The 24319-nt window shown below is 43.8% G+C and overlaps 1 protein-coding gene across 2 annotated transcripts in view; it reads right to left on the bottom strand.

The window, feature by feature from the left end:
• Window positions 1-24319, bottom strand: part of TP53BP2 (tumor protein p53 binding protein 2) — a 62808-nt gene that overhangs the window by 19988 nt on the left and 18501 nt on the right. The window contains exons 2-7 of one of the 2 annotated variants that reach the window (XM_036859297.1): window positions 16062-16209; window positions 10546-10659; window positions 6877-6959; window positions 3284-3385; window positions 1147-1321; window positions 189-370 (exon numbers count right to left, since the gene is read on the bottom strand). In XM_036859297.1, coding sequence (XP_036715192.1) covers window positions 189-370; window positions 1147-1321; window positions 3284-3385; window positions 6877-6959; window positions 10546-10659; window positions 16062-16209 — 804 coding nt within the window. The remainder of the gene's footprint in view (window positions 1-188; window positions 371-1146; window positions 1322-3283; window positions 3386-6876; window positions 6960-10545; window positions 10660-16061; window positions 16210-24319) is intronic. The other variant, XM_036859308.1, reaches the window with a different exon arrangement.

Genomic DNA, 24319 nt, shown 5'->3' with positions numbered 1-24319 from the left:
GAACACCTCAGATTTCCTGTTTGAGGTACTATAAAGTTTATTCTGGATTCTGTGGGGTTTAGGTCTTCCTCCCCCTCCCCGCTTTAAGGAAAAGAGGCCGAAATCCAGAACTTCCTGCCCCTTATGTGGACAACGCTGTCGTCCTAGAGAGAATGTGCCACTGAATGTCACAGGCGGCCACAGTTTACCTGCAGCTCCTTGTAGAGCCGATCAAGCTCAGCCACCGCGGACTGGTTGTCATGGTGACCATCAATCCTGCCGTTCTTGAGCATCTCTAGCTGTCTTGTAAGTTCCTCTACTTTTGACACAGCCAGAACGAGCTCCCTCTGCTTTTGCTGGAACAAACTATTCATCTGTTCAATTTCCTCCACTAAAGTAAGAACGAGAAAAGCAACAGTAGTTGAAAAGAAAAATGAGAATGGACTGCTTCCCGGGCAACCAGGATGTACCATAAACTTCCTCATAAAAAGTAGACAAAATTTTCAGAAATGTCCTAGAATCAACCTATTCCTTTATAAGCACCTCTAAATCAAACAGACATCTCTAAATCAAATCACTACAATTTTAATTAAAATGGTATTGTATTAGATGGAGCCATTATATGCATAAAAATCCTTACCTTCATCAAATTTTCAGTCAAAAAACAGAGAGAAGAAAGAGGACTTCAATGCAGGGGACCTGGGTTCGATCCTTGGTCAGGGAACTAGATCCCACATGCATGCCGCAACTAAGAGTTCGCATGCCACAACTAAGGAGCCCTGGAGTCACAACTAAGGAGCCTGCCTGCTGCAACTAAGACCTGGTGCAACCAAATAAATAAATAAATAAATGGGGGGTGGAAACTACTACTACTACTACTACTACGTTTTCCAAAGGGAACTTGGAAACCTCGTCTAAAACATTCAACAGCTGAATTCAATTCAGGGGGAACCAGCAGCATCAAAACTGCAGTGAATTATACTTTTCCCAAAAAATCCTTTTAAGTTGATCTACATACAGAGTCTCATCTTATTCTTCTTCCTTACTGCAAATTTATATAAACTTCCTACACCAACGTGTCTTCTTATACCAATGCATTTTCTTACACCCAAACAGTTTAACACTGTAGCGTTTAGCACTGAGGTAAACCAAATGGGAGCAACTCACCAAGTTTCCCGTTGCTTAGCCTCTTCTGTTCCACGTGGCCTTTAAGTGCTCTCACTTTTTTCAGCTTAGCTTCCTGATTCTCAGCTATTTCTTTGAGCCTCTTAAGCTTTTCCTGTTCAGCAGCTTGTTGCTGTTGACGCTGATCTTGCTGTTTCAAAAACTTTAAGCGCTGTTCCTGAAGATATAAGCCATCATCAGACATGTCCTTTTAAACAGCAGACCACTAACCCACAATTAATCTAACCACACCCTGAGGTGCCCAGGCAGAGGTACACCGGTGGCGTTGCTCTGGTCTCACCATCTGTCCTACACACTGCTATGAGAACCACCTGGGGAGTTTGTGAAAAACAGACTCTCCCGGGCCCAAGCCTAGAATCTACCTCTTAGGGGGTAAGATCCAGGAATCAGTGTTTTTATCCAAGTGGTCCTTGTGCAGTAAGCAAGCAGTGATCCTTGAACTAGTTTTCATGAGCTGCGGCTATAATTTTAAGAAGGAGCTCATGCAGAGGGGGGAGGCAGTAAAAGAAAGCTGTTAAATGATACACTTCGAAGTCCAATTTGGATTCAAACCCAAGCTCTGCCACTTATTAGCTATGAGACTTTGGGCAAATTACATAATCTCACCAAATCCACAAGTCTGTGTCTTCACCTATAAAATGAGATCATCACTAGTGCTCCTAGGGCTACAGTGAGGATTAAATGCAATGTGAAATGGAAATCTCTGTTTACAGTATCGTACATAGTTAGTACACACTCAATACACTTAGAAAAGAGCTAAAGAACTACTTAGTGCCTTTAGAAAACTGCAATAATGCAACTTACAATTTTATTTCTATTATATTAAAATTTTTAACTGAGTAATAGAGCCACACAATTTATAATCAAGGGTAAACTTCACAGATTAATATGCCTAAAACATACAAATAACACAGAAATAGTTTCAAAATAAGACCCTGAGGGTAGAGATTTATTCTGTTAACAATCAACCTTTTTCTTTGAATTCATGTCCTTGCAACTCAAGGAATGCTGCGTCAGCATCACATGGGACCTTGTTAGAAATGCAAAATGTCAGACTCCAACCCACACCTACTGAATCAAAATATGCATTTTTAACAAGATCCCTAGGTGATTCATATTCATATTAAAGTTTGAGAAGCAATGATATACATGATTTTGAAAAAAGCTGTTGTCTGGCATCACTTAAAGTAGAAAGGATGCATCGAAACCCTAGGAAGTATTACAGGGAAGGCCACCGTGCATGTTGAGAACCACCTTAAAGAATCCCTGGCCATCACTTCAAAGCCCTGCTGGGGACCTTGCTACTCAAACCCTCAAGTTGTTCACCCCAAGTGAACTTACAGTCCCTCAAAGACTGGTCGGCGGCAGAGACTGGGTATTTAGACCAGGGGCTGGCAGACCTGCCGGCGAAATCCAGCTTGCTATCCGTGTTGTAAGTAGAGTTTTCTAGGAACACTGCCACACCCGTTCGTTTACCTATTGTCTATGGTTGCCTTCCTGCTACAACTGCAGAGCTGAGACAGCACAGCCTGCAAAGCCTAAAATATCTCAGCTCTTTACAGACAAAGTCTGACAACATCTGGTTTAGACTAGAAGCCCATGGCTGGCAGAAGCAGCAGCAGGGAGACTGGTTTTGATAGAAATGGAGAGGCTTCCCATGTCTTCTCTGTCCAAGGGCAGGATGCGAATTAGGTGGTGGGTGAAGAATGTCCCCAGATAAAGGCAAGCAGCCTGTTACCAGGGCCAAGCAGCAGCTGGGGACAGGTTAGCGAGAGCAGCGAGCTCCTCTTGCTGTAGAAATGATTCAGGACAAGGTTAGCCCAGAGTAGTGCCTACAAGCAAAGCTGAGAGGTTCTTTCCGCTGTTCCTGTTTTACTGATACTCAACATAGCACGGTTAACTCTGATCAGAATGGTGGTCAGGAAGATCTGGAACAACTGGATGATTTAAGGTTTCTACACAGTGCTGTAGTGAAGAGAAGAAAGCAGGTACCTTCCGGGTTGATGGTATCAGCACGTATGTATGAGGTAACTGGTTTACTAGTGAGGATGGAACGTAAACGGCTTTACACACACATTAACAGGAGCGGCCTGTTAGGTGTTTGAAAACACGATATTACCTTAGTGGCCAGCATTTGTTGCTGGGCCTCAATCTGTTGTTGCTGACGAGATGCCATTTCCTGAAGTTCAGCAAGTGTCAGGTCCATCCTAGGACTATTAACCTACCAAAATAAAAATGCAAACAATCCAACTTAGTACAAAATGATCACAGAGATTCCTCCCTCAAAGGCCTATTTATAAGCGTCACCTGAGCCAATCATGACAAAATTATTTAGCCATTTTTCTTCCATAATATTAAAGAAACCATTAACTTTTATATTAATACCCCACATTGACTTATTAAGATATAAAACATACTAACATACAGACCAACACTCTTATAAGTTGTAAATTTAAATTAACTAGTTTCAATAGTCAGTGACACAGATGGAACAATTTGGAATTACCTCGTTCTATAGTTAAATTAGGAAGGCAGTGTTTGACCATATTAAACATGATATTGGGACACTGGCAGCAAACCTAGAATACAGTCATCAAAACACCCTTTAAAACTATGACACTAGAATTTTAAAAATTCAAGAAACATTGGGTCATCAGGGACAAAGCAAGATGTCCACTCTCTAAACATCCATTGGACATGGTCCTAAGAGGTTTAACCAGTGCCACAGAACAAAAAAGTAGAAATAAACTGCATCCAGATTGAAAAGGAAAAAGTTTCTTTTCTGTCTTTACACAAAGACAACACAATCATCTATGAAGAAAATCCTATGGAATCTACAAAAAAGCTACCAGAACTAATAATTTATTTAGCAAGAATGCAGGATAAAACATCAATATGCCAAAATCAATTATATTTCTACGTATTAGCAACAACCAGAAACTGAAAAAAAAAAATTTTTTTAATACCATTAACAATAGCATAAAAAACATGAAGCACTTAGGAATAAATTTAACAGAAGATGTGCCAGACCTGCATACTGAAAACTTCAAAACATGGCTGAGAGAGAGAAGACTTAAATAAATGGCGAGGTGGTGCTCATGAACCGAAAAGCTCAATATTGTCAAGACGGCAATTCTTCCCAAACTGATCTACAGAGTCAACAGAATCCCAACCAAAATGCCAGCAGGGTTTTTTTGTATAAATTGACAACCAAATTCTAAAATTCCATATGGAAGTGCAAAGGACATACAATAGCCAAAACTTTGAAAAGAATGAAGTTGAAAACATACACTACCTGACTTCAAGACTTACCATGTTTCAGTAACCAATACAGTGTGTTACTGACATCATGATAGATAAACAGATCAATTGTACAGGATAGAGAGTACATGGGGTAATTGATTTTAGAAAAAAAGGCAATTGAGTGGAGAAAGTTTAGTGTTTTCAACAAATACTGCTTGTACAACTGCTATCCATATACGAAAAACAAAATGAACTTTAACTCTCACACCATATGCAAATGTTACCACAAAATGGATCATAAACTTAGATGTAAAATCTAAAACTACAAAACTTCTAAACTGATCAATTATACTGTATTAAAATTAAGAACAAGTCACAGACTGGGAAAAATATTTGCAAATTATCTATCTAATAAAAAACTTGGATCCAGAATATATAAAGAAGCCTAAACTCAGTAATAAGAAAGTAAACAACCCAATAAAGAAAAAATTAAGCAAAAGAGGTGAACAAATACTTCACCAAAGACAATACACAAATGGCAAATAAGCACATGATAGATGCCCAACATCATCAGACATTAGAGAAATACAAATTAAAACCACAATGTAATACCACTACGCACCTATTAGACAGCCAAAATGAAAAAGACTGACCATACCAAATGTTGGCAAGGATGTGGAAAAACTAGAACTCTCTGGTGGGGAATGTAAAATAAAACAATCACTTTGGAAAACACTCTGGCAGCTTTTTTTTTTTTTTTAATTTTTTATTTATTTATTTATGGCTGTGTTGGGTCTTCGTTTCTGTGCGAGGGCTTTCTCTAGTTGCAGCAAGCGGGGCCACTCTTCATTGCGGTGCACGGGCCTCTCACTATCGCGGCCTCTCTTGTTGCGGAGCACACGCTCCAGACGCGCAGGCTCAGTAATTGTGGCTCACGGGCCTAGTTGCTCCGTGGCATGTGGGATCTTCCCAGACCAGGGCTCGACCCCGTGTCCCCTGCATTGGCAGGCGGATTCTCAACCACTGCGCCACCAGGGAAGCCCTGGCAGCTTTTTAAAGGTTAACATACAACACACCATTGTAAAGCAATTATACTCTAATAAATATGTTTAAAAAAAAAAAAAAAGTTAACATACATCTACCAGATGACCCAACCATTCCACTCCTAAGTATTCACTCAAGAGAAGTAAAAGTATATGTCCATACAAAGATGTGTACCCAAATATTCATTGTAGCTTGATATGCTGTAACTGGAAACAACCCAAATGTCCATCAACAGATGAATGGATAAGAAGTGGTGCAACCAGACAATGAAGTATCTCTCAGCAATAAAAAGGAATCACTACTGATACACACAGCAAAATGGATGAATCTCAAAATAATTATCCTGAGTAAATTCAGACAAAAAGAGTACAGACTGGATGGCTCCATTTATCCTAGATTCTAGAAAATATAACTAATTTGTAGTGACGGAAAGGAGACTTGCTAGCAGTTCCCTGAGGATGGGGAGGGAGGCAAGAAGGAAAGGATTACAAAAGGACATAAGGAAACTTTGGGGGTGGGGGGTGATGGATATGTTCATTATCTTGATTATGGTAATGGCTTCACAGGTGTACACATATGTCAAAACTTATCAAATTGTATACCTGAAATATGTGCAGTTTATTATATGACAATTATACTTCTATCAAGATGTTTTTTAAAAAACCAGTGATGGGACTTCCCTGGCAGTCCAGTGGTTAAGACTCTGCATTTCCAGTGCAGGGGGCATGGGTTCGATCCTTGGTCAGGGAACTACGATCCCGCATGCTGCGTTACCGAAAAAATAAATAAAAAATAAAAAACCCAGTGATAGGGAAAGATACATTGTGTCAAGATGCACTGAAATCCTGTTAATGGTTGAGACCATTTTTGTTATCGTCATATCAACCTTTCTTCACTGTAAGATAAATATGAGATCAGAGAAGAGAAACAGGAAGAATTTGGGGGGGAAAAACAAAGAATTTGGGGAAAGGCAGAGTAGAAGCAAATGTAGGTTGGAGGGAGGTAATTTAGCTAATCCTTAACAGTATTAAAAATTCTAAGCTCTGAAAAGAAAATGCCTACAAGGAATCCCAAAGATACCTGCTAAAATTCATATGCAGTAGCAAGAGCATTAATATATCATTAATCGCTAAAAACGACGACGGCAACAAATAAAATCACCAAAAAAACAGACACTTCCTCAAACCTGCTCAACATTTGTTTTGTTCTGAATTTATGGTATATTCAGCATTTGAATTCTTTTGACAGCCACGTGGAGATCATTAAAATTAATCATTTTGAAGAAATAAATTTAAAATAAGCCTTTTAAAGAGGGCCATCCTTAAAAACCCACTGAAAAAAGAAGTAACAGTGAATGAGATTTAAAGGTTAAAAAAGCAGTATCACTGTGGTCCATACACGGCATGGGTAACAATGATCACTTACGCCATTCTCCTTTCTTCGATGTTCACCCGGAACTTTTACACCATTTCTTTTTAAACTTGGATCCTGAGACCTTGGTCCGCTCACTAAGCACAAAATTCAGAAAGCAGGCATTAACACTAGAGTTGACAGATATTTTAAGTCCCAGTTCATTTCTCAGTTCTGTTGTTAATGCTCTCTGATATTTTAAGTTGAAAATATATTTAAAATGCTTTCTAGTAGCAATGAAGTTATTAAGGTCTCGTAATTCAGCCTGTTCTGGAAAACCTTACTTGGAACGGTGAATAAATAGTCAGCACTAGAAAATGTCACATGCTAACCATTCCCATGCGTCAGATACCACAGGAGGCAAAGCTAAGAAAATAAATGTACTTCTGATTACGGGTCATTCACACCGTTTGCTTAAGTGGCTCCTCCCAGTTCTCTATTTAGTTACTCAGCAGTGAAATTGGGAATAGTTTCATTGAAAGAAATAAAAGTGAAAATTAAATGAACCCATTCTTGTACTCGTTAAAGAGTTTGTACCTTACACAGGAAGGAAGCAACTGAAAACAGAACAAGTGGCATTTCGAACATTTGGTCATTTTGCGGTAATTCCGAAGTATTATCAAGTACTTGCCCATTTATTTAAGTTAAAAAATTTCCATTTTCTTAGCTTGGGAAAGTACTAATTGGAAAACACTGTGCATTCTGCTTTTTTGGCTAAAAAGAATTTTTCAAGCCCAAATATATGGGTCTCTCAGTACCACTTAAAGCATCATGAAGGGAAAACAGTCTTAAACTGATAAATTGTAAGAAACAATATCAAAGAGAATTTCTTAAATATGTGAAATTAAGCTTCGACCTGTACTTCCCAGAAGTTAGAAAATTTATTAAATTATCTCCCAAGAGGTTTTAGATTAAAATTTCTTTTGAATCAAATCTCTATTGTACCTGCCTGGAAGCTTAGCACAGATTTCCAGTAAATAAATATGTCTATCCTCAGGGCCACGTACCACGCTTATATCTAACTCCAATGAGTTAGCTTTACTTTTAAATACTGTTCAATTCTCTGACAAAATAGCTCAGGTAACCTGTGACAATATTTCTATAGAAGAAAAAAAAATCTATCATTTAGGAATAACTGCTTTCTTTGCTGCCTCAAAGAAAGAGCACTCCACCAGTTTCTCCTTGGCATGTTCAGTTACATAATCAGAGTAAAAAGCAAGAGCTTTCAAATTAATGTCATATACATTCTGGGTCACAGGTCCTAGTTAAACTGGAAAAAGAATACAGTAACAGTCTCCTAATCTGTAATCTAGAAGTCTACACCACAAAGGCTGACACTGAACAGCAATCCTGTTTTATCCCAGTTTAGACACTATGTGGCACTCGTGTTTTGCGACAATGTGAAAACAGCGTCCTTATCTTCAGATTATATTTCTCACATTACAGACACACTGAAACTGCGTACTGCACTACTGAGAGGCTGTTTAATAATTTACCCGGTACGATAGAGAAAGATATTTGAACTAGTAGATGAACGGGGAAAATTCATCTAATTTACTAAAAGAAGATGTACGCAGTAATGTAAATAAAGAACAAAATAAAAATAAGATGCAGATGCCAACTTAAAACCACAAAAAAAAAGGCTGCTTTAGGAAAAAAAAAAAAAAATGCATGCTTATTTAAAATAAAATTACAGACACCAGAGACATTGAAAGGCCTGTGAGCCAGCCGGGCTGAGGTGACTCAGGTTCCACTCCTGGCTCTGCCTCTAGGGACGTGGCCTCTGACAAGTCATTTAACCCCTGAGTATCAGCCTTTCTCATCTGTACAGTAAGAGGCCAGACTAAGTCAATTCTGGGGTCCCCCACGGTCTGAATGTCTAATTGCTGGGTACCATGCGGACATTTGTACTAAAGGAATAAAACTGAGATTCTGTGACATCTAATAATTAGCCTCTGTTACCGACAGTCTTACTCCCAAGAATTATATATACTGAAGTCACAAACCTCCCATTTTAAAAGTTCCAACATTTTTAGAAACATCCAGTAATCCTGCTCCGACCAGCAGCTTCCCACTGAGAACAAAGCTTCCCCACAGATCTCAGACCTGAAACTGCCTGTTCTCCCACGTCCTATGAGACCTCCAGGGTCACAGGGATGGCTGTGTCCTGATGTCTAGGGCTGCTTTCAGCCCACTATTTCTCCACCTTCACGTATTACCTTCTACCCTCTCCTCATTGTCATCTATAAACTCTGGTCCCAACCCTCAGTCACCGCAGATGCGACCCCCTGACACCCTGTTCTCCCCACTCCAAGTCCTGCCTTCATTCTGGACGACCTCACCATCCAAAAGCTCACCTCTCAGATCCGTGGCTTCCTGCCTCCTCTCTAATTCAGGATCATTTCATGGCCCGGTGCAGGACCACGTCACCTGGAAGTGCTCTACCCCTGAAATCTTAAATTCACACTTTCTACTTTTTGACCATAATTTCCTCTCAGTGCACCTGTGCATGAATCTGAGACTTGCAGTTTCTTAGCACTGGTCTGCTCTTGCCCTGCAGCCCCTCTGCCTTCATTTCGTCCCCACCCAGCTTAGATGCCATCTCACCAACATCCTCTTCTTCCCTGTCCCACTGACTCCACTGAACTGGTCTGGCCAAGCCCCAACCTTGGGTCAATCCAACCATCTCCTCTTACAACCTTCTGGGCTGCAGAGCATCACTGGGGAAAAACCACCCATGGTCTCCTGGTCTCTAGTCTCAACTGGCCTCCAGGGGACCCTGGTCCCCTAGCAGCACTCTCTTCTGTTCTCCACCATGGCTCCAACCATCACTTTCAGATGGCTGTGCCTCCTATCTCAGAGAAAACAAATGTTCTCAGATGAGAAGCCCCTCCCACTGCTCCCATAGGGAGCACACATTTACCTGCCTCTGCAAAGTTTCCCTTCCACCCAATTAAAATGGAAGACAGAATAAAGACGCAGACTTAGAGAATGGACTTGAGGACACGGCGGGGGGGCAGGGAAGGGGAAGCTGGGACGAAGTGAGAGAGTGGTATGGACATATATACACTACCAAATGTAAAATAGATAGCTAGTGGGAAGCAGCTGCATAGCACAGGGAGATCAGCTCAGTGCTCTGTGACCACCTAGAGGGGTGGGATAGGGAGGATGGGAGGGAGACGCAAGAGGGAGGAGATATGGGGATATATGTATATGTATAGCTGATTCACTTTGTTATAAAGCAGAAACTAACACACCATTGCAGAGCAGTTATACTCCAATAAAGATGTTAAAAATAAATTTTAAAAATAAAAAATAAATAAAATAAATAAATAAATAATGGAAGAGAGACCCTTCCCCCCCACCACCTCCCACTGGCTGACTTGCCCATCGAGCATTCCCTCCTTCTTGTATTTCAACCCGCTGCTCTACTGACTCTTTCCTTCCCCCCCACATTAAAAACTGTCATCAAACTTTTCCCATCTTCCAAGAAAACAGAACAAACAGAACCACATCCCTTTCTCCCCAGCCCCCAGTCAAGGCTTAGAAGAGCCGTCTATCCTCGCTGTTCCCACTTCCTTACCTCTCACTTACCCCCAAATTACCTGGCTCCTGATCACATGCTACACCCGAGCATGAAATAAAACTTCAGATCTTTGTTACGACTGATAGGATGCTACCTACCAACGTCCCTGCCAGGGGGGCGTTCATGGCGAAGGAAGAACCGAACTTCACTCCTCTGACTTCCAAACCGTTGCAGGACATCAAACATTCGCTCACTATCGGCAACTGGACGTTCTAAAAGAAACGAATAAATGAGGTATAAATCATGTTATCTTCAGGTAAAAAGAAAGACGAACATATCATTTACTGTCTATCCTTCATGCAAATTATGCATTATGAATGCAGAAGTTACTTAGCATCCTAGATCTTTTTTTTTTTTTAAAAGAACCCTTAGAAAATGAAGCATCACCAACTTTCCACACATATAATCAGGGTCAAACGTGGGTGGAGTACAGGGGGGAGGACTGGATCCGGGCCGCTAGCAGGAGCTCAGGAGTCTAATTCAGGGGCCCCTCACTAGCCACAGGCAGGCTGGGAAGCTCTGCGGGTTCCAAAGCTCCTGTCATCTATTCCATAGGACAGTCTCTGAGGTCCCTTCTAACTCTAATGGTTCTATGATTCTCTAAGTGTACAAATGAAACATTAAAAACAGCTTTCTATATCATGTAGTCTTACTGTCTATTGGTTTTTATTTTTTAATTACAATTTTATAAACTACGTTAAAAAAAAAAATCAGACACATGCATTTCCAAACAAAAGCCTCTTTACTGCCCTGAAAATATGCTTCTTCGGCCCTTCTTCCAGTGAGACTGCCAGTTGTCAGAACTTTTCTAGAGACAAAAAGAAGGGCATAGCTAAATACCCTAATAAATGGGAACTTTAGGAGAAACCAGATATCTTAAGCTCCCCTCAAAAAATCTTCCAATCTTAAGGGATCTGGATATTAAAACCGAATATACTGACTGAGGATGCAACTGTTTAAAACCAAAGAACTTCAGTAACACTGATATAATTTTTAATATAAGAAAGTTGAAACAGCCTAAGAAAACTAAATGCACTTGTCAGTAATCAAAGACACTATCTGAGTACCTTAAATAAACAACACGGGCAGAGAACGGAGCAGCCAAGGGTTCAGCAGCCAATTCTGTGAACCCCTGAACTTAATCTGCTCGGTTGCAACGAAGTACAGCTCTGGTTCTTGACGTACTGAGTTGACACAGATACCCCTCTCCTCTAAACCGGGGAAATTCTAACTAAGACCCCCCCCCCCCGCCAAAAGGAAACACCCATAGCTGAGTAGACACCCTCCCAAAAGAAATCCTCAGCAGACCTTCCACCTCCTCACAAAAAAAACAAAACCACACACACACACACACACTTTATTTCAAAAGAAGTGAAATCCCCAGGTTCCAGAAGCAAAGAGGGAATTCAAAGGAAGTGAAGTAACTCCAGTCCACGCTGGGTTGGACCGTCTTACAAGGTCTAGGAGCTAAGGTCCTGATGGCCTATGACGACAAAAAATCAGGCTTAGGCCAGCACACGCTGAAATACACTTCAAAGAGTCTCAAAGCCGCCTATTCACCCTATGCTCTGACCACACCAATCTCCTTGTCCTGGCATCCGTGCCTATGTGACTTTGAACAAGCCATTCTTAGCATTGAGAACTGTCCGCAGCACCCTTTTCTCCTTCTGCAGATGAGCACATCCATCTATTCCTGCAGTCATCGCACGGTATGATAAAGGTCTGCGGATTCCTGCTTTTACTTGAAGGCAGGACACTTTCATCTCTCTATTCCTCACAATCAAGCACAGTTCCTAGTACATTATAGGAATCCAAGAAATGTTCTCTTAGCAAACAAATGAGTGTGGAGTAAGGAAATGGAGATGGCAGATAAAAGCTACATATTTTAAAAGACTGTCAGTTAAAGGAAATGGGAAACTTGAGAAGCTAACGAAGTGGAAGCAACAAATTTACTATTTTTATTTTTTTAATTTTACTTATTCATTTATTTATTTTTGGCTGCGCTGGGTCTTTGTTGCTGTGCACGGGCTTTCTCTAGTTGCAGCGAGCGAGGTCTACTCTTCATTGCGGTGCGCAGGCTTCTCATTGTGGTGGCTTCTCTTGTTGCGAAGCACAGGCTCTAGGCACGTGGGCTTCAGTTGTTGTGGCACACGGGCTCAGTAGTTGTGGCTCATGGGCTCTAGAGTGCTGGCTCAGTAATTGTGGCGCACGGGCTTAGCTGCTCCATGGCATGTGGGATCTTCCCAGACCAGGGCTCAAAACCGTGTCCCCTGCACTGGCAGGTGGATTCTTAACCACTGTGCCACCAGGGAAGTCCAAATGTACTATTTTTAAAATGGGGCACCTTGAACAATTTACAGCAAAAAAGGAGGAGTTGAAAACATAACAGCTATTACTTGCTGAGAGCTAACATTAAATGTTATGCTAACAGGGGATCTGCTAAACCCCCTTCAAATGTCAGCTCCTGGGATCCTCACACAATCCTATGCAATAGATTCAATTATTATCCCAATTCTGCAGGGAAAACACTTGAGGACTACCGAGATTAAGTACCTTGTCTGAAGTTATAAAGCTGGTAAATGAAAGAGACAGGATTTTGATACCTAAGACCTTGATCTTAATCACACCATACAAACAACCCTCAAATGAATTATGAATTCACTGTAAGCAATCAAAAGCCCCAAAGGATTTTTCATGGAACATTTCAAGGTAATTCTAAAACATATCTGAAAAAGAAAATACACAAGAATACTACAGGATAACAATGAAATAAGCATTTGCCTTACAATACCAAACCTTTCATAAAACTACAGTAATTAAAACTATTTGGTCCTATCATAAAACTAGAAGAAAACAATAAAAGTAACTGACTAAAGCTTATAGAAACATAACTTCATATGAGATATAACAAGAATTCAAAGTGACATTTCACATCAGTAAGGAAAAAAAACAGATGTTCAATAAGACACTTAAAAAAAATTTGTGGGGGACTTCCCTGGTGGTGCAGTGGATAAGACTCCGCACTCCCAACGCAGGGGGCCCGGGTTCAATACCTGGTCAGAGAACTAGATCCCACATGCATGCCGCAACTAAGAATTCACGTGGCACAACTAAGGAGCTGGCAAGCCACAACTAAGGAGCCGACATGCTGCAACTAAGGAGTCCACCTGCTGCAACTAAGATCGGCGCAACCAAATAAATAAATAAATAAATAAATAATTTTTAAAAAATTCACGGGATTTCCCTGGTGGCGCAGTGGTTAAGAATCCACCTGCCAGGGCTTCCCTGGTGGCGCAGTGGTTGAGAATCTGCCTGTTAATGCAGGGGACACGGGTTCGAGCCCTGGTCTGGGAGGATCCCACATGCCACGGAGCAGCTGGGCCCGTAAGCCACAACTACTGAGCCTGCGCGTCTGGAGCCTGTGCCCCGCAACGGGAGGGGCCGCGATAGTGAAAGGCCCGCGCACCGCGATGAAGAGCGGTCCCCGCACCGCGATGAAGAGTGGCCCCCGCTTGCCGCAACTAGAGAAAGCCCTCACACGAACCGAAGACCCAACACAGCCAAAAATAAATAATAAATAAATAAATAAAGTAGCTATAAAAAAAAAAAAAAAAAAAAAAAGAATCCACCTGCCAATGCAGGGGACATGGGTTCGAGCCCTGGTCCGGGAAGATCTCACATGCCACGGAGCAACTGTGCGCCACAGTTGTGTCACAGTTGTGACACTGTGCGCCACAACTAAGCCTGCGCTCTAGAGCCTGCGAGCCACAACTACTGAGCCTGTGTGCCACAACTACTGAAGCCCACGTGCCTACAGCCCATGCTCCACAAGAGAAGCCACCGCAACAAGAAGCCCGCGCACCGCAATGAAGAGTAGCCCCCGCTCACCGCAACTAGAGAAAGCCTGAGCGCAGCAACGAAGACCCAACACAGCCATAAATAAATAAATAAATAAATTTATTAAAATAAATGAAAGAATTCCAGCAATAATCAAAAACAAGGAGACTATGCCAGGCTCCCAGAAAAAAAAAAAAGTTTCAACTCAGAGAGTGAGCCTTTGCAAAGAGAAAGAACACTTCTTACTCTAAGAAAATCAGCCAGAAGGGTAGGCACACATTCAGAGAAACCTGAGGTAAGTACAGAGGCAGGAAACTGAGGAAGCTCACAATGCATGGTTTCAATCATCTCGGGAAAGTAATTTGCAGAATGCAAGGAGGCCACCAGAGCAACTAGAGGCTCATTTATTCATTCAGTAAATATTTATGGAGCACTCCCTCTGAGCTGGGGTGCAGCAAGGAACAAGACAAGCAGGTCTCTGCTCTTAGGGAGTTTACATTCTTGTGTGTGTGTTTGTGAGGCTACGGGGATTAAAGAGGCAATAAACTAATAAACACACACAAGAAAACAGACAGACACACCTCACGCAGAGGATCAAATCAGGATGGAATTGTGTAACAGAGAACCTCATGCCTGCTTTCGTAGGAAGCTCGGGAGAAGCATCTCTGAGGAGGCAGTGTTTTAGCTGCAATCCAAATGGCCAGAAGGAACCGGCAATGACAAAATCTGGAGGGAGAGCAACAGAGAAAGTGGGAACAGCTGGTGCCACTGGCTCTAAGGCGGGAAAGAGCGTCGTTTATCCAGGAATATAAAAAAGCTGCAGGAGGCAGGCAAGGAGGAAAATGGTACCAGATGACATCAAAGAACTCACAATCTCAGAGCAAGACGTTGGATTTTATTCTAAGTAGAAGAGAAGGCCATCAAAGAGTTTAAACAGGAAAGTCGAACTATCAGATTTTTATTGAAAAAGGATCACTTGGGCTTCTTTATGGGAATGGTCTAATCTAGCTCCTATGTGAAGTAAGCAATTCGGGGAGAGTGCAGAAGACCTTCCTGAACACCCAGCTGTAGGGAAGTCAACGGAAGATGAATAAGAGGCAAGCAGTGGGCGCTCGGCTGGAGTCACATACCGTGAACGGTGTGAATGCAATGACCACAGTGGGAAACGTGTGCTGGGACACTGCACCCCCAGGGCAGAAAAAGGAAACAGTGGGAGCTCACCCAGGCTGCACAGAAACAAAGCAGAAATCATGAAAAATTATTCCCGCATCTACAAACTCCTAAGGGGCCAAAAAGAAACCAGGCTGTCCCACTTCAGGGCTCCAAAGAACTAAGTAAGGGGGTTGATGTCAAGGCTTAAAACAATGCCTATGTCTCCTGCCACCACAGTAACTCAACACCAAAGAGCTTTCCCAAAAAACCTACAAAACCTCAGAGAGGGCAAAACAATCAGGACGCCTCAAATTCCTAACTAAGTGCAGCTTAAGCATACAAGAAACACTTGTGAGCACTATACATTTTACCGTAACACCCCAGAAGCTTCCACCCTGTGTATCAGCTGCCTATCTTTTGACCTTTTATACTGTAGTGCCTACGGTGTCTTGCAGAAAACGAAAACAGCGAAAAGACTTTGTAGGTCGCAACGGAACTGGACTGAGAACACTATCTCTGACGGGCATCCTATTCTGCAGTTTCTCCGCGGATACACGCATGCAGCACACAGCGCCTCATCTAAAACTGATGATAATGAAAGATGGCACGACCAAAGCAGGCATACCGGAGCCGCACCACACTTCAGCCAGGTGGCAATCGCTCTCGCCAGGTTCCTTGCAGAGATCCACCACATCTCTGCAGATGGTTTCCGGAGTAACTGGGACTTCCGTGAAGTGCTGCTCGTTGTTGCTGAGGTACACGGTGAGAAACATCTGGAAACAAAAGGAGAAACGCAACAGTTATCAGTACCGTCTACACGGGTGCTGGTCACTTTCTACACACCTCGGATTCCTTTCCCCAGATGGTCTCAGTCGAAGTGCAAATGCACAACAGGACCGTCTGGCTGTTCCCTGGCCTGAGGAAGGGAGGGACCTGGGGCTCGGCCGATGGACACCGGCCCGCCCCCCTCTCCTGGCAGCGCCTGCAGAGCTCTTGGGGATCCCCGGAGCACAGTCAAATCAGTGCACACAAAAGGTCGTATTAAATTTTCCTCTGGGAATTCCCTGGCACTCAAGTGGTTAAGACTACGTGCTTCCAATGCAGGGGACGTGGGTTCAATGCCTGGTCAGGGATCCCACATGCCATGTGCTACGGCCAAAAAAAAAATCTTCCTCTGACATTTTATTCATGTTATTTGTTTACCAAATACTTATGTAGTTCTTAGTATGATGTGCCAGACCCATACTACAAATAGATCTTATCAATCCTGTGAAGATGATCAGGGGATGATGATCTCACTCACACACACACACACACACACACACACACACACACATTTATGCAAAGCCTCTTTTGGGAAGGATACACAGGAACAAAACGTGTTGCTTCTGAGGGTGGGGATGTCTTTTTTTATAAAAAAGAAAAGATGCAGTATCTACTTTTTACTGGTAGAAAGACTGCTATTGAGTTTTATTTATTTATTTATTTATATGAATTTATTTATTTATTTATTTTGGGGTCTTCGTTGCTGTGCGTGGGCTTTCGCTAGTTGCAGTGAGTGGGGGCTACTCTTCGTTGTGGTGCACGGGCTTTTCTCGTTGTGGCTTCTCTTGTTGTGGAGCATGGGCTCTAGGCGCACGGGCTTCAGTAGTTGTGGCATGTGGGCTCAGTAGTTGTGCCTTGTGGGCTCTAGAGCTCAGGCTCAGTAGCTGTGGCGCACGGGCTTAGTTGCTCCGCGGCATGTGGGATCTTCCCGGGCCAGGGCTCAAACCCGTGTCCCCTGCATTGGCAGGCGGATTCTTAACCACTGTGCCACCAGGGAAGCCTGATACTGCATCTTAAAGACACTGCTACTAAAGAATTCAAGTTTTAAAAAAATAAATAAAAATGCATGACAATTAAAAAAAGGAAGACAAGTTTTCATACCTATTAAATAACCAAAAAAAAAACCCAAACAAAAAAAACCATTGTTAATTCCCAGTACTGAAGAAACTGAGTGAATCAACAAACAAATTGATGGCGGCAATGCAAGGCAATGCAAGTCGGCACACTCCCATGCTCATTCACTGAGTGAGGACCTATGCCGGGAAGATTAGCGTGTATCAGGATAAAACAAAACAATAAACAAACAAAAAAACCAGACAACTTGAAAGCGTAACCCCACTGTGAGAATTTATCCTGTGAAAATAATTCTAATCAAAGAGAATACAAAGCCTGTGAAACATGAACTTGATGGGCCATTATACATTCTGTAAAAATAATTAATGAGACTATGCCAAACACTGGGGGAAATTGGGGTTTTAAGGCTCTGACAAAGCAGAATGAGTAGGATCTGCACGGTGATCACACTGACACAAGGACATCACACGACAGCTGCAGCACCTGCCGACAGTCAACCACACAGCTTCCCATGCAGCTTAAACCTCTCTGCCCATTACCCCAGAAGTCAGACAGATGCATTAGGCTCTTCTTTTCTTGGGGGGGGGGGCGTGGGGAAGGGGGGAAGGAGGGGGAAGTCAGTGCCTCATGGAAACTATGATGGAAACTGGCTAAAACAGCAGACTGGGTGCCTCAAGGATCCGGTCCAAGTAAGGGGACAAGACGACATGCACAAGAGAAGACGGCCCACTGGGTCAGCGGGCTCAGCCCCCGAGGGCTTCCCACCTCCTCCCTGCACTAAAACCATGATTTCTTAAGGTAAGCCAAGTCTCCACTTCCTGCAACCAAGACTCTTTAACTCACATAAACATGTGTAACATAGAAAGTAACCCCCAAAACTAGAAAACACGAGAAGGGTACTCATTACAGCTAGAGGGTAACCCAGAAAAAAAAGTTTAAGTGGATAATGTTGAAACAGTAAAATATATAAAAACAAAACTAGAATTTGCCAGGATGAGCTCAGAAGCTTTCACGCTGCTATCAGGTTCTTCACATTCTGATAAACTGTGCTACATAAAGATAGATACACAGTTCTAGGCCTCAACTCAGTCAACACTTTCAAACTGTTACACAAAATGAACACAGGTTTCCACCCTGCTGCTGCTCTGGATACATATACAGTGTATTTAACGAGAGAGATAAATAATTTACACTTGAGTATTAAACTGTACTCCTCCTCAATATTCCCTACCCACACCAATACTTTCTTTGAAGTTCAACACTTCAAACATAGTAACTGTTTTCTTTGTAAATATGAGACCTAGAGGCATTTATTAAATTACAGAAATATTTAATACACAGTATATATACGAAACATACTGTATCAACAAATAAAAGGCTATTACATAAGACAACAGCACCTTACCTCATACACTTCATCTTCTTAGAGCCCTTTCACACACATTATCTCAGAAACTTACATCAACCCTCAAATAAGCAGAGCAGATATTACTTTCTCTTTATAAATGAAGCAAAAGACTCATTTATAAATGAGTCTTTAAACTGGCTACTAAAATGAGAGGGTCACGGAGCAATTCTGTTCTTCTTTATCCATCCTCTACTCTTTAAGCTGTTCCTTATGGCAAAAAAATATTTTATAGCAGAAGAATATTAGGGAAATGCCTATTTAACCACAGTAACCAAACTTGAATAGAGACCTGGTCTTTTACTTTCTAGAAAACAACAGCTTCATTTATTTAAAAGTACAATTACAGGGAATTCCCTGGCGGTCCAGTGGTTAGGACTCCGAGCTTTCACTGCCAAGGGTGCGGGTTCAATCCCCGGCCGGGGAACTGAGATCCTTAAGTTATACGGTGCGGCCAAAAAATAAAAAAAAAAAAGTACGATTACAAATAAGAATGATGAGAAATGTGTTCTAAGATTACTTTTCCCCCAAAATCCACAGGATTAACACTGGTATGAATGGTGAGTACATGAGTGGACCCTATTCCTGCTGTCACCCATGAAGACAGCTCTGTGGTGACTTTTTCTAGCTATGCTGAGCGCTTGGAGGTGGGCCAGCAATGTGACCTGCTGCTGACTCCCAGGTGGGAGATCTGGGTTCTAACCCCAGACTTGTTAATAATTATTAGGAAAGTAATGTCACCTCTCTGAATCTCAGCCTCCTTGTCTTCAAAATAAGAGTCCTAAGTTCCCTAAGAGCTGCCATTTAGTTCGGGTGTTTACTGGGGGTCACAGTAAGAGCCAACATCTTCACAACAGTCTACAAGCTAGAAGTCAGCAATTCAGTCACGAAATGAGGACCTAAATAAAGGCAGTGGTAAGGAGGACAGAGGAAAGAAGGATAGATTCAACAGAAAGACAGGATCTGGTGACTAAATGGGGGCAGGGGGTGAGCAGCACATAGGGGTGGGGCAGGAAGGGGAGGAGAGAGGAGGGGGGAGTTTTGTGAGCCGACCTGGGATCTGCCCACTCCAACACCTGTCCCCACCCCCTCTCCAGTCCTCACCTCCTTCTAACCCTCTCTCCCCTCTGCTCCGCCAGCATCCTCCTTGCTGTCCACCCCCTAGAGCCTGTGCACTGGCTGCTCCTGTCTGCAAGTTGCTGGGTCGAAACCTCCTCGGAGCTCCCGGGGTCGAACGTGAAACTGGCCCCAGGCGCGGAGGGCAGGGAGAGACCGAAGGAAAAGACAGCCCACTCCGGACTGGCGGGTGGCCACTCAGTAAGCAAGGGAGCTTGCTTCTGAGACTTGTCTCGGGGCTGCAGAACCCATGGATCCCTGCCCCCACCCCCCGACCAGAATGTTAAAACCTTATGGATGGGACTTCCCCGGTGGCGCAGTGGCTAAGAATCCACCTGCCAATGCAGGGGACAGGGGGTGCGAGCCCTGGTCCGGGAAGATCCCACATGCCGTGGAGCAACTAAGCCCGTGCGCGACAACTACTGAGCCTACGCTCTAGAGCCCGCGAGCCACAACTACTGAGCCCGTGTGCCACAACTACTGAAGCCCGTGCGCCTAGAGCCCGTGCTCCGCAACAAGAGAAGCCACCGCAATGAGAAGCCCGCGCACCACAACGAAGAGTAGCCCCTGCTCGCCGCAACTAGAGAAAGCCCGTGAGCAGCAACGAAGACCCAGTGCAGCCAAAAATAAATAAATAAAATAAATAAATTAAAAAAAAAAAAAGCTTATGGAGAGGCTTTAACTGGGTCCAGTCTCCAGGCTGCGTCCTTGGGCAGCTTCAGGCTCGGGGGAAGGCAGGCGGAGCGCACATTCCAAGGACAGGAAAGCGGGTGCATGGCCTCCAAGCCGGGGTCCAGCTTGCAAGTCAAACCTGCGGTCACGCCTTCTTGATGACCTTCCCCGACAAACGTTCTTCCCGGTGTGCCAGCACGGCCTGCCCCCTCATCTCCCCGGGTCTTTATACTCCAACACTGCCTGCCCAGAGAGGCCTTCCCTGGCCATCCTGCCTAAAATCCCACCACCGTGCTCACACGTGCACACACGCGTGCGCACACACGCGCTTCTCCGCGGTCTCTCCTTGGCACAGTGACCATCATACCATATATTATAGTTATTTCACTTGCTTTTAATATCTGTCTTCCCTGCTAGAACATAAGCTCCACGAAGTCCAGGGTTTTTTCTGTTCCATACAATATCCTCGGCACCTTGATCTGTGCCTGGTCTGTGACGAGCACACAATAAGTATGTGTTTATGAATGAATACGTCCAGTAGCTGTTACTGCACTTGACAGATTCACCTCTGATTTATTTTCAGAGTAAGTGTTCCCTCAGGTATTGACAGATGGTAGAGCAGATAGTATAAAGCACAGCTACACGCACTGACAGAAATTAGTTTCCTCTCCTCATTTCTTCAAGCTTACATCATGCTACGTCCTCCTACTTCTGTTTCAACATTCTTTCCATTCATGAAAGATACATAGGCCATCTATTTTTGTTTTTTTCTTTTTGCCACACCGCCCAGCTTGTGGGATTTTAGTTCCCCAACCAGGGATCAAACACGGGGCCTCGGCAGTGAGAGCACTGAGCCCTAACCACTGGACCACCAGGGAATTCCCTATACGCCATCTATTTTGTGGTTTAAGTTCTAATGTAGAAATCATCCTTACTAAATAGTTATTACAGCACACAGCACAAAATTCAAGAGAGAGAGAGAGCACGCTATGTGGGGAGGACACAGCCAGCCCAGAGGAATAAATACCCCAACCTGGCTCCCTCCTTCTTATATCATCCATCCCACCACTCCCCACTGGACAAACCCAACTAGAAGTCGGATGGCAAGGGAGGCCATTCATGTGGTTTATAGAAGTCAACCTCCTGGGGCATAAAGCAGGGTAGAGACAGGCCAGCAAAAGCTGGTCCTCCTCTCCATGCTCAAACTCAATTACTTCAACCTCTATGTGGTTAGAGAGGGCCCTTGAGCCACAATCTAAACAGAATGAGAACACAAGATACAGGAAAAGAATATCCCAAGCAGAGGGAAGAGCAAATGTAAAGGCCCTGAGGAGGAATCAAGTTTGTCACATTTGTGGAAGAGGAAGGTCACTGTAGAGAGAGCAAGAAGAAAGGATTATAGGAGATCAATTCAAAGAGGCCAGATGATGCAAGACCTTAGAGGCCACTGGTCCTCAAGATGTGGTGCGGACAGAGGGTCTTTAACTATGGATGGCTAGGTCCCACCTTCAGAGTTTCTGATTCAGTAGATCTAGGATGGGGACTGAGACGCTGCATTTCTAACGAGCTGCCGTGTGGTGCCGACACTGCTGCTCTGGAAACCACAAGCTCGAGAGCCACTGTTCAAAGGCCAGAGCAAGGAACTTGGATTTTAATCTAAGAGACCATTGGAGGCAAATCATTAGAGACAAAAAGCAGATTAGTGGTTGCCAGGGCTGGGGGAGTGCCTGCTCAGAGTTACAGGGCTTCTTTTTGGGGGGATGAGAATGCTCTGGAATTAGTGGTGATGGTTGTACCATCTTGTAAACACACCAAAAACCACTGAATTGGATACTTCAGAATGGTGGTACGTAAATCCTATCTCAATTTTTTAAAAAAAAGAAGTCATTGGAGGATTCTCAACAGGGTATTGAAGTCATTTTTATGTCATTTTTTTAAAAATCACTCTGGCTACTGTATGAATAGACTACAGGGGGGACAGGCATGGAAGACCAATTAAGAGGAAATGTAGCACATAAAATGAGATATAATGGTAGCACAGACTGCAGGTAACAGCAAAGGTAGTGAAAAATGGCTGGATTGGGGTTATATTTTGAAGCAGAGCCAGCAAGACTTGCTTAATGGACAGAATATGGGATGTGAGCGTAGAGAGAAATTAAGAGTGAACGTGGACTTGGTGTCTAAGCAACAGAGTTAAGAGTAGTGTGCGGCTTCCCTGGTGGCGCAGTGGTTGAGAATCTGCCTGCTAATGCAGGGGACACGGGTTCGAGCCCTGGTCTGGGAAGATCCCACATGCCGCGGAGCAGCTGGGCCCGTGAGCCACAACTACTGAGCCTGCGCGTCTGGAGCCTGTGCCTCGCAACGGGAGGGGCCGCGATAGTGAAAGGCCCGCGCACTGCGATGAAGAGCGGTCCCCGCACCGCGATGAAGAGTGGCCCCCACTTGCCGTAACTAGAGAAAGCCCTCGCACGAACCGAAGACCCAACATAGCCAAAAATAAATAAATAAATAAATAAAGTAGCTATAAAAAAAAAAAATAAAAAAAAATAAAAAAAAATAAATTGTCCAAGGGAAAGAGATTTAAAAAAAAAAAAAAAAAAAAAGAGTAGTGTGGGGCTTCCCTGGTGGCGCAGTGGTTGAGAATCTGCCTGCTAATGCAGGGGACACGGGTTCGAGCCCTGGTCTGGGAAGATCCCACATGCCGCGGAGCAGCTGGGCCCATGAGCCACAATTACTGAGCCTGCGTGTCTGGAGCCTGTGCTCCGCAACAAGAGAGGCCGCGACGGTGAGAGGCCCGCGCACAGCGATGAAGAGTGGCCCCCGCTTGCCACAACTAGAGAGAGCCCTCGCACAGAAACGAAGACCCAACATAGCCATAAATTAAAAATAAATAAATAAATAAATAAAAATTAAAAAAAAAAAAAAAAAGAGTAGTGTGACTTACTGAGCTGAGGAAGGAGGAACAGGCTGGGGAAGGGCCCACAAGTCAGGGGTCTCGTCCAGAAGTCCCACAGAGAACAAGGATCCAGCAAAGGACTGGGAAAGATCCATCCATAAAAAAACAGAAAGAAACCCAAAGGAGTGTGGAGTACCAGAGACCAAGTGAAGACAGTGTTTCCGATGAGGCGCAGAGATCTCAGAAATGAGGGCTGGGGCTTCCCTGGTGGCGCAGCGGTTGAGAATCTGCCTGCCAATGCAGGGGACACGGGTTCGAGCCCTGGTCTGGGAAGATCCCACATGCCGCGGAGCAGCTGGGCCCGTGAGCCACAACTACTGAGCCTGCGCGTCTGGAGCCTGTGCTCCGCAACGGGAGAAGCCGCGATGGTGAGAGGCCCGCGCACCGCGATGAAGAGTGGTCCCCGCTTGCCGCAACTAGAGAAAGCCCTCGCACAGAAATGAAGACCCAACACAGTCATAAATAAATAAATAAAAGAACGTGAATTTCTTTAAAAAAAAAAAAAAAAAAGAAATGCGGGCTGAGGACTGGCCCCCAGCGCGGCAAGATGGAGGCTGCCGGGCGCCTTGAGCAGCGCTGTCTGAGGAATGAGGCTGAAGGCCTGGTGGAGACAGGCTGAGAGCCTGAGGGAAGGTGCAGAGGCTCAGAACGGAAAGACGGAAAAAACGGAGCCACAGATGGAAGAGGACACGGTGAAAGGGGTGCTTTGTTTCTTCTTTATTTCAACATGGAGCTTTTACAGGACGCTTTAACGGATGGAATGATCCAGTCAAGAGAGGAAATGACGTTGATGATGCTGAATCTGTATCTCTAGCCACTGCCTGCTCCCTAGACT

This window comes from Balaenoptera musculus, chromosome 1 (genome assembly GCF_009873245.2).
Source record: "Balaenoptera musculus isolate JJ_BM4_2016_0621 chromosome 1, mBalMus1.pri.v3, whole genome shotgun sequence".
Lineage (NCBI taxonomy): Eukaryota > Metazoa > Chordata > Mammalia > Artiodactyla > Balaenopteridae > Balaenoptera > Balaenoptera musculus.
The sequence above is the reverse complement of the archived record's forward strand: the minus strand, read 5'-3'. Positions and strand labels throughout refer to the sequence as shown.